The 10,889-nt window shown below is 42.8% G+C and overlaps 1 protein-coding gene across 27 annotated transcripts in view; it reads left to right on the top strand.

The window, feature by feature from the left end:
* The window catches only part of LOC139581382 (protocadherin gamma-C5-like), a 230,400-nt gene extending 221,089 nt beyond the window's left edge, over nt 1-9,311 (top strand). For 25 of the 27 annotated variants that reach the window (XM_071411097.1, XM_071411099.1, XM_071411094.1 and 22 more), the window contains exons 3-4: nt 3,780-3,877; nt 5,833-9,311. In XM_071411097.1, coding sequence (XP_071267198.1) covers nt 3,780-3,877; nt 5,833-6,140 — 406 coding nt within the window. In that variant the 3' untranslated portion in view covers nt 6,141-9,311. The remainder of the gene's footprint in view (nt 1-3,779; nt 3,878-5,832) is intronic. The other 2 variants (XM_071411072.1, XM_071411074.1) reach the window with 1 other exon arrangement.
* Nucleotides 9,312-10,889: the final 1,578 nt, after the last annotated feature.

A 10,889-nucleotide genomic window follows, 5' to 3' on the forward strand; every position in this document is an offset into this window, starting at 1 on the left:
GAGGAATAATGTCCTGTTTTTAGTTTGGTGTAAAATATGTTTTATCCCAAATAGAGATTCCTTTGATGTGTTGAGTTTGCTGGTTTCCCAGACACACTGACACTCTATGGGGTTCTTCTCATGCGCTTCCCTGGTGGCCAGAAAAGAGGGTTTTGAAACGACTATGTGATGATCGATTGAACCCAGCTGGCTGAGAAGGTGGTTGAACAGGACCTTGTAAAGAAGGACAGGAATAAAGCCTACTACTCTGTAGAAGGATTGGACAGGAGTAACCCATAGTTGAAGTGGACAGTAGAGTTGAGGAAGCAGTTTGAAGGCCTCCTCATAGATAAGAGGGCTATTTCATGCATGGTTACAGTAGCAGCTCTTACTGACCAGTGAGAATGATCCCTCTGAGCATGAATAGTAATCATCTTAGCCACAGGAAGAGATAGTCCTGACCGCAGGAAGTGATTATTCTGACCGCAGGAAGTGATAGAGCAAGGAGAGGCTAATTAGCGACAAACAAGGCGTCCTCATCTCTCCAATCCACCAAAGGAAACTAATCAAAATGGCCTCCCCAGCTGCCTCCACTGACCCCGCTTTAACCTTGTCTGGTTCTCATTTCAGATGCTGGCAGTGGTCAAACATGCAAGACTGTCTCACGCTTTGGCACATTAGTAATTGTTTGGCAGAAAATTAAATGTGGGTAAAATTCTGGCAGAACATTTTGGCAAGCTGGATCGCCCCACTTGTTTTTACAAAAACATGCTCAATCTCTTTCCTCACATGGTTTGATGCCATTCCATTTGCTCCGTTCCAGCCATTATTATGAGCCGTCCTCCCCTCAGCAGCCTCCACTGCTCTCATATTTAACGGTTTTATTGGCATGGGAAACATATGTTTACATTCCCAAAGCAAGTGAAGTAGATAAACAGAATCCCCTCCCCCGCTCCATGTACTTTAGTCCAATGGGTTTTTAATTGGCATTCAGTTATTTTTTTAAACTGCAGTCCAAAACACGCATTCATCTTATTTTTACTGCTGCTCGTATAAGTCAGGAAGCTGGACCTGAGACCTTTTTAACCCCTCGCGTGCCATTCTCTTTCCTCCCTGGGGCTTCAAACAGGGGCACAGCCTTTACCTACAACTAGTGGTGTCATTAGTTACTTGGGAAGGTAAAACATTACATATTACATTTACTTGTTACATTTGTGCGTCACCCTATGGAGTCACACAATTGGCCCAGCGTCGTTCGGGTTTTTGAAAATAAGAATTTGTTCTTAACTGACTTGCCTAGTTAAATTTAAAAAATCATAAAAAAGCTATATTACTTGACGTTAGTTTCATTTTTAAATCTCATTGTTTGACTGTCGGAGGGAGCAAGGCGAGCCGCGCACGCTCTACCAACGACAGACTACTTACTAACTCAGGTTTAATCACTAGTTCCTCCATCAATCTGATAGGCTACTTACTAACTCAGGTTTAATCACTAGTTCCTCCTTCAATCTGATAGGTTACTTACTAACTCAGGTTTAATCACTAGTTCCTCCTTCAATCTGGGACTCTGCTTTCCTGTGCTAGTCTACAAGTGCTGCGCTATATATGGGCTGCTTAATTAGCCACATACACTGTAAGCCAAACATCTGTACAGATTTCCTATCTTTTCATTCAAAATCTTTTTCTCGAGACGTCAATTCTGGTTATAGACTGCATGTACACGGACCCATAGAGATGTATAGAGGGCACACTTGCCACTAGACGGGAAAGCCCTATATGTTTTACTTTCCTTGTGTATCAGTGTTTTGTTACTTGTCATGTTATGTGTTTCTTGTGGACCCCTGGAAGAGTAGCTGCTGCTTCTGCAAAAGCTAATGGGGATCCAAATAAACAAAACAAATATCACAGAAGTGATCAATGGCAAAGATCAGAGGAGTGCCCTCTATACATTTCTATGGAAAGCAGCTGTCATGGCATTTCTCCAAACATCCTTTCTTTGCTTGCTGGTGCTGAGCGATTAGTGCTTTTTAAGGTTGGTTCAGTGTCGGTACGATTTTGATTATTTAAAAAAAAAAAATGAAATGCACTATGCATTATGTGGGTTGAATGCTGTAACAACACAGACTGAAACAATTAAAAGTCCCATGGTAGTAGTGACTGCCTATTACTACATATCACTTATTAACCATCATTTATTAACTTTACTTTAATAAAATATTTCAGTTGTTGTGTATGTTACATTAGTTTTATTCATGACTTTATTATTTAGTTCCAAGTCATCTCATCTCTATAGAGCTGCTGTCTACCAAAATCACTATTTCAGCAGTTCTTCAAAGTAAATGAGGCAGACTTTTTATGACTGCTGAACAACTATCAATCCCTTAGATCATGTATTTTCAGGTAGAGATGCTTTGCGAAGCAACTGCTCTCTGTCCCTCTCCATCGTGCGTTCCTCTTTCTCTTCTCTCCCTCTGTGTCTGCTCCACACAGAACGGACTAGTAGGCTCGCAATGGATTATGGTCATGTAGTTAATTACCACGTTTTCTGTGCTAAACTATGTAGACTATTGGCCTGTTGGAAACTACAAATTCCTACTACATTGCCCAGTTCGGACTTGATCTGATTGATCTCTAAAGAAACTGTACATTTAGTTAACAGAAAAAATTATACGAACAAAATGGAATTCAAATAATTGAATTGACGTCGGTCAAATAGTTGTTTTAAAAAACCAAAAGTAACCTAAATGTCACGGAATTGCTCAGCACTACTGCTCACTCCAGAACTAAATGAGGAAACAAGTGGAGACCGGATCACGGAAACATGCACCCGGTAGAGATATGATTCTGAAAGTAACGCACGCGTTGCGTTGTTTGACAAAGTAACTGTAAAAAGTAACTCGTTACTTTACACTGTTACTCATAAAAGTAATCTGATTACGTAACCCCCAACACTGCCCACAACCTCCTGGAGCTAATGTACTACTGATTTAGACCATCAAACAGCTGCTGAAGAGACTGGTGTGGGTGAAAACCATCAGTAGACTGCTTCCAGGAAATACCAGTGCCTAATACCTATAGGCCTCTGTGAAATATGGCAGGGTAGGGAAGGTTAGAGAACAGGGACATTGTAAAGCCCGGGCAGTCAGATACAGAACTGAAGAACCCAGAAAACTGCAGAGTTTCAGTGGCCTTCTCCGTTAGGTCTTGTGAAACAGGACGGGACTAGCAGAAAACTATTTGACCTAAATATTTGAGTGTGTGTGTGTGTGTGTAAGAAGGTGAGCAATCTAGAGAGCAGGTCTACTCCTTCCTTTGTTCCTCTACATGCTAATTACAGACGAAAAACAACCCTTTGAAGATCAACGCTGCCCATATGGAAATGTTCAACGTGTGTGTGTTTCTCTGCGTGTGTGTCTGTGTGTTTAGCCAGCTGTTAATTTTTAAAGTGGTGCCATTAAGGTTTCATCAGATTTACTATATGGTGCTATGCTAGTAGACATGCTAGAGAGAGTGAGAATGTACTGAAGTGTGTGCTCATGCGTGCACATGACTGTGTGTGTGTGTGTGTGTGTGTGTGTGTGTGTGTGTGTGTGTGTGTGTGTGTGTGTGTGTGTGTGTGTGTACATCTTCGGATGTACACGCAGGCTGTGTCTACTCATGATCAGACGCTGTGACTTGACATCATAAACCACCAAACGTCACACCAGGAACCAGCAACACAACACTCTCAAAAGACTAGAGTTACAAAATGGCCGCCAGTTGTTGACGTATGTGTCCTCTGTCTCTCTCTGTCCCTGCAGGGCTGGAGGCCCCCCGGAAATGGCCATGGGAACCGGACCCTGGCCCAACCCCCCCACCGAGGCTGAGCAGCTCCAAGCCCTGATGGCCGCCGCCAACGGTGAGTCCAACACTTCTCCATTCATCTCTCTATCTTTCTATCCCATTTCTCTATCCTTTATTCCAATCCTCTTCCACTCTCTATCCCTCTCTTTCCATCACCACATCCCCCTCTCTCCCTCAATGTGGTGGGGTAAAGGGGAAGGGAGGGAGGGGTCAGGGTTTGTTCCTGTTATGTTAGAGGGCATGAAGCCAGACTTAATGATAAAGATGTCCATGACCCATTGTACAGAGAGACAGACACACTTCAATAAGAAGTCTTAGCACATAGACTTCTGTCATTGTTATTTCTACCATTGACACATCAATCCTCCCACGCGCACACATATACCCCTCCCTCCTAGACACTGCTCACACACCCCGGATGTGATCTTACGGTTTCCATTAGGAGAATGATAGAATGACTCTGGCTGGATAGTGTGTCTGTCATCACAGTGAGAAAGAGGAAACACTCTCTGTGCAGGTTCAGACAGAGCCAGGGCACAGCTACCAGACGAGTCATATTAACAACTAGAAACAGAGGCTCCCAGACGAGTCATATTAACAACTAGAAACAGAGGCTCCCAGACGAGTCATATTAACAACTAGAAACAGAGGCTCCCAGACGAGTCATATTAACAACTAGAAACAGAGGCTACCAGACGAGTCATATTAACAACTAGAAACAGAGGCTCCCAGACGAGTCATATTAACAACTAGAAACAGAGGCTCCCAGACGAGTCATATTAACAACTAGAAACAGAGGCTCCCAGACGAGTCATATTAACAACTAGAAACAGAGGCTCCCAGACGAGTCATGTTAACTAGAAACGGAGGCTACCAGACGAGTCATATTAACAACTAGAAACAGAGGCTACCAGACGAGTCATATTAACAACTAGAAACGGAGGCTACCAGACGAGTCATATTAACAACTAGAAACAGAGGCTACCAGACGAGTCATATTAACAACTAGAAACAGAGGCTACCAGACGAGTCATATTAACAACTAGAAACAGAGGCTACCAGACGAGTCATATTAACAACTAGAAACAGAGGCTCCCAGACGAGTCATATTAACAACTAGAAACAGAGGCTACCAGACGAGTCATATTAACAACTAGAAACAGAGGCTCCCAGACGAGTCATATTAACAACTAGAAACAGAGGCTACCAGACGAGTCATATTAACAACTAGAAACAGAGGCTACCAGACGAGTCATATTAACAACTAGAAACAGAGGCTACCAGACGAGTCATATTAACAACTAGAAACAGAGGCTACCAGACGAGTCATGTTAACTAGAAACGGAGGCTACCAGACGAGTCATATTAACAACTAGAAACAGAGGGTTTAAAATGTTATCAAAGGCAGATGGTGCTTTAGGTAGTGCTTTAATAATCAGTTAGGAGATAGCACAGTCAGTTAGGGTAGCAGAAACAGTCTTGTCAAATCAGCTATTGTCCCAGCTTCTGTTATCTCTAGTCTAATTCTACTAGCTTGTGTGTTTGAGCGTGCGTGCGTAGTGGAGGCAGAGCGCAGGGAACGGGGTCAGGATGTTTGTGTGTGTCCCTGTAGCTCTGGGCTGGGAGAGAATTATGAGCTAGCAGCTAGGTCACTCACACACACATGCACACATTCAGAAATGAACACACAGACACATTCAGAAATGAACACACAGACATGCACACATTTAGAAATGAACACATACACATGCACACCATAAATTCACAAGTTTCTCCACTTTGACAAAAGGTCTCTGCCTTTTCTCTCGATTCACTTCATTTCAGTCCAATTAGCTTTGCATAAACACACACTTTTACCAAGCAACATATAGAAGTGATCATTGAAATCGTAACAAATGGTAAACAATCAATGTATTATACAAGTCACCTCTGCCGTATCAGAACATCTTATTAATATGTTCTATCTCCTCTCTGCTCTCCTCCTCCCCGCTCTGCCCCTATTCTCCCCAGAAGTGAGCGAAGCGACCGCCACCCTGGGGCCGGGCACCATGGGTCTAAGCACCCGTTACAGCCCCCAGTTCACCCTGCAGCACGTGCCCGACTACCGTCAGAACGTCTACATCCCTGGCAGCACGGCCACCCTGACCTCCAATCCCCAGCAGCAGCAGCAACAGCAGATGCTGATGCAGCAGCAGATGGCAGCCCAACAACAGGCCCTGCAGGCCCAGCCCTCCGAGGCCTCGGCTCAGCCTGAACCCCCCAAGGCTGCCCAGACCCCCGCCTCCAAGAAGAAGTCCACCAAGAAGGAGAAGAAGTAGGATGGATGGAAGGACGAACGATGAATGGATAGATATGGAGTATACGATGAGAAAAGAACGACCCGATGAGAACTGAAATCTTACCACAGGAGGCTGCTGAGGGGAGGAATGCTCGTAATGGCCGGAACAGAGCGAATGGAATTGCATCAAAGACATGGAAACCATGTCTTTGATACCATTCCTCTCCAGCCAATACCACAAGCCTGTCCTCCCCAATTAAAGTGCCACCAACCTCCTGTGAATTCAACCCTCCCTCACCCCCACTTTTCCACACAATGCGTTTACTCTAACCATGGTTGGAATTGTATTGGTCACGCTCATATGATAAAACAAAATATGGAGATGGTTTAGGAATGTTTGTTTTTGGGCTCTTGAATCTGGAAAGGGTTAAGAGCAAACAGCATGGACATTTTGTTTTTGTTTTCTTTCTGAAGGCTAGTTAGAAACGTTTTTTTGTTTGTTTTCTTTCTGAAGGCTAGTTAGAAACGTTTTTTTGTTTGTTTTCTTTCTGAAGGCTAATTAGAAACGTTTTTTTGTTTGTTTTCTTTCTGAAGGCTAATTAGAAACGTTTTTTTTTGTTTTCTTTCTGAAGGCTAATTAGAAACGTTTTTTTGTTTGTTTTCTTTCTGAAGGCTAGTTAGAAACGTTTTTTTGTTTGTTTTCTTTCTGAAGGCTAGTTAGAAACGTTTTTTTGTTTGTTTTCTTTCTGAAGGCTAATTAGAAACGTTTTTTTGTTTGTTTTCTTTCTGAAGGCTAATTAGAAACGTTTTTTTTTGTTTTCTTTCTGAAGGCTAATTAGAAACGTTTTGTTTGTTTTGTTTCTGAAGGCTAGTTAGAAACATTTTTTTTTGTTTTCTTTCTGAAGGCTAATTAGAAACGTTTTTTTTTGTTTTCTTTCTGAAGGATAGTTAGAAACATTTTTTTTTGTTTTCTTTCTGAAGGCTAGTTAGAAACAGTTGTTTTTGGAAAGCCTGTGTTCTGTTCTACTCAACAGCAAAGTATTAATGGTATTTCCTGGTAAGGAAGACTGGAGTTGGGGGGGGGGGGGGGGTCAATGAATTTGGATTCACTTCAGACAACAGATTGAGTGTAAGAAACTTTGCTGGGGTAACAAGGTTCACCCAGTGACGTATTCACAGGTTGATATTTGAACCATGTTCCCTAAGATGTTTCATGTTGTATTTGTAATTCTTTATTTTCCTGAGTTGGAAAGTAGATCAGTGTTGACTACTAGATTGCCCTGCTCAGATTCCTATATAGCAGTTCTAAAACCAATCTGTGGGGCACTCAGCTGAATATGAAAGTCCCGACGTGAGCCTCCACCACTATATAGGATCAGCCTCATAGGATCCTACACCACAGCTCTTTGGAACACAAGGGTATCCCGTCCACTGGTAGTATTCTACTCCTCTGCATGTTCCTATAGCTTCAAACCACAGACCTTCTAGAAGATTCAACAATGCATTGCGTAAGTGTTGCAAAGAAGACGACCACCTTAACTCCTCTCCCAAAAAATACTGGTTGATAAATGCACTTGTAGCATTTATCTGACGTGGTAGAGAAAAATTATAAATATGATTTTGTAAGCATTAGTTAAATGGTAAGATTAGAATCTTTTGTTGTTTTTTATGACCTTAGCGTGAATCCTATTGGAGTGCTAGGGCAGAGGGGGAGGGGCATGTTATAGTACTATCATCAGTCCTGTTGGCTGGCTTGGTGACATAGTAGGCACTGCCCCTTTTTTAAAACACCATAGATGGGCAAAGAGACCACCTGCTGTCCCCTTATGCCCCCTCCCCTCACTGGCTATCCCACTTCAACCATAGGAGATGCACTGTTCATACTATAAAGATCAGCTGTAGGGTAAAAAGCCCTTCAGAGGAGGGCACAAGTAGAGATCTTCAACAAACTGCTTAGTAGTTACACTTCTTAGGTCACTAGGCTCCAGATTGAGTGTTCACCCCTTGCTATGTATCCTGAAGTGCAGATGATTCTATTCCTTGATGTGATAAGATACATTTTTGGACGACTCAGTAGTATAAGAGTTGTTTAGAAGATAAGTAGGAAGTCTTTCCTTTGCCGCCAGTCCGTCCGTCTGTCAGCCTACTGGTTAGATACCACTGCATGAAGAGGCAGCAGGGTTCAAGGGGGAGTGGAAAGGGATGGGGTTATGGGGTACGACGTCTGGGTTGGTACCATTAGATTGACGGGGAGGGGGGGCAACAACCTTGGCTCTACTCACTGAATGTACATAGGCAAGGTCCACCCCTAAACTTCCTCTAATGCACTGACCCAGGTTAGAGGTTGACAGAGCCAAACACATCTTTCCATGTCACGGAGATACCACTTCAGAAGAAGGGAGGGGGGGGGGGCAGAGTTCGCTAGTTCCATTCCTCGCTGTATCTATCCCCTGTGTAAATCCACTCTGGTAAAGCTAACCTCAGACTCTGCCCTCGACTCCCTGGTCCTGTGAAGGCTCTTCCCCACTGTAAATAAACACTGGTCCTGTCGATGGCATGAGCCAGTTGTTTGTCTAGTACGGACCACGTCCAGCATTTTCAAATGAAAAGTCCTCTCCACAAGGCGTGGCTTACTACTGGAATGTGTTGCATTTGTTTTTCAAGAAAAATATGAAAACCCCAGCGAGAAAAAAAGATCTCGGAAATGTTCTTCTACAGTTTGTGTTGCAATGTCGTAACTAAACACCACGAAGGCCAACTAACTCTTCAGTGTAAATAAAGTTGTTAACTTTAGACGACGAGTAAACAGTGACACACATAGACTAGTTAACTTGTGATATGTGTTGCGCATATTTTTGTGTTCATTTTCACTCTCCATTTTACCACCCTGTAAAGAAACCAAACAAAAAAAGTATATTGAAAAAATGTTTCTATCCTTCTGTAACCTCTTTACGTTTTTTTTTCTGTGATTCATATTGCGCATTTGTGCAGGAATGCCTCTCTGTCCATATGAACAAATCATTATAAATATTATATATGTGTGTACGTCCGTCTGCTGCTGAATTAATCCTCTCCTGTGCTGTGGCCTGATATCTTTATGAAACTCTTAGACCCCCCCCTAATCTCTTATTTGTTATGCTAATATTTATATTGCTGTTTTATTTTCTCTTGAACATTGACGTTTCAAATAAAAGGTTCTGAAATCATTAAACCCTCGTTGTCCGTCTAGAGTCTTTTCTACCATCCAGCTTGGTTTGTAAGATGGGAAAAATGTATTTTAGTTAAGGGAGCTTTATAAATTGTGTTAATAAAATAGTGCAGAATGATACAATATTCAAGACAGTCACTAACAACATAATTAGGATCCAACTTAAATTCTACCATAATCATGTATCATGATTATAGATACCCAACTAAGGCATTACAGCACATTAAACAACTAGTAAAGTTGTCCTGGCAGCCACAGTGTTCCAGTCTGTTCTGTTGACCAGGGTTTTTAAGTGGCAGTAGTTCTGCATCAGTTCGCTCAGATCCACCAGACTTCATCAGCACCACGCTATCCCACAATCCTCTACTCCCACGCCCGTTTGAAGTGTCCGCTGCGATGTGAAAACAGGGGAAATGGGATGAGGGGAAGGGGGGATGAAAGCAAGATGACAATGTTTCCTCAGCCTCAGTAGAAATGTGACAACTTCCTCCGACAGTCCTCAAAGTGAATGTGGATAAGCATTATGGAATATATAGCCTATCTGAAGACACATTTCTTTGCTTTAAATTGATCATATTCCAAGGTTTTAAATATGTATGTATTGCAATCGATGGAACTATACAGAACATTCTATATTATTGAGAGAATGTTGTTATCCCTGTCGCGTTAGGCTAGGCTATGCTAGTCAGCTTTTTTGATGAGGAGGATCCCGGATCCGGGAGAGAGAAGCGGTAGAGGTTAAGCTTTTAGGATACACTACACATTTTATACTAGGTTACACAATCCTATGTAATGGATAAATAACTTTAGAATCACATTGATATAATATAGAATCCCTCTTTCATATGATTCCTCTTCATTGCTTCCTCTTGACTAGCGTCGCTGGGATCCTAGAGGCTAGATTCAATCCGGACCGCAGAATATCTGCGTTATAATGTGATTGAAATGTAAAGGTCATTTCTGACTGAGCCGACATGTGCAGCGTTTACCGTGAATGCGGTCTCTGCAAACATGGGAACATTGCCTTTCAATTTAAATCGCGCTATAGTGCGGATATTCCGCCAGTCCAGATTGAATCTAGCCCCTAGGATCCCAGTGATGACGGTCAAGAGGAAGCCATCAGAAAGGTATCATATCAATTATTCAGGGCCCCTTTTCTTTTCTTCATCATAGCAGTGGGGCCACTTTTCCTGGTTTGTAACGGTTCTCGTGGCCAACGTGTCAGACTTCCTGCTTCCTGTGACTGTGCAACAGGAAGTGAGGCGATGCCTTCGGGGGGGGGGGGGGGGGGGACAACAGAATGGGGGGATTGTTCTTTTATCTTACACTCATCCCATCTCCCCATCTGGCACATTTCCACCAGTCACACACACACACACACACAGATGTACACAAAGAGGTATACACACTCACCATACACAGAGTCACATGAACACATAGATCAGGCATGTGCAGCACTGGAAAGAGCATTAGGGGGATCCCAGGCCTAGCCAGGCTAATGGGAACCTTGACAATAGACTGTCTTTGTGTGTTAATAACATCAGTCAGACATTCTGGACAAAGGACATCACAGACGTCATC

This window comes from Salvelinus alpinus, chromosome 7 (genome assembly GCF_045679555.1).
Source record: "Salvelinus alpinus chromosome 7, SLU_Salpinus.1, whole genome shotgun sequence".
Lineage (NCBI taxonomy): Eukaryota > Metazoa > Chordata > Actinopteri > Salmoniformes > Salmonidae > Salvelinus > Salvelinus alpinus.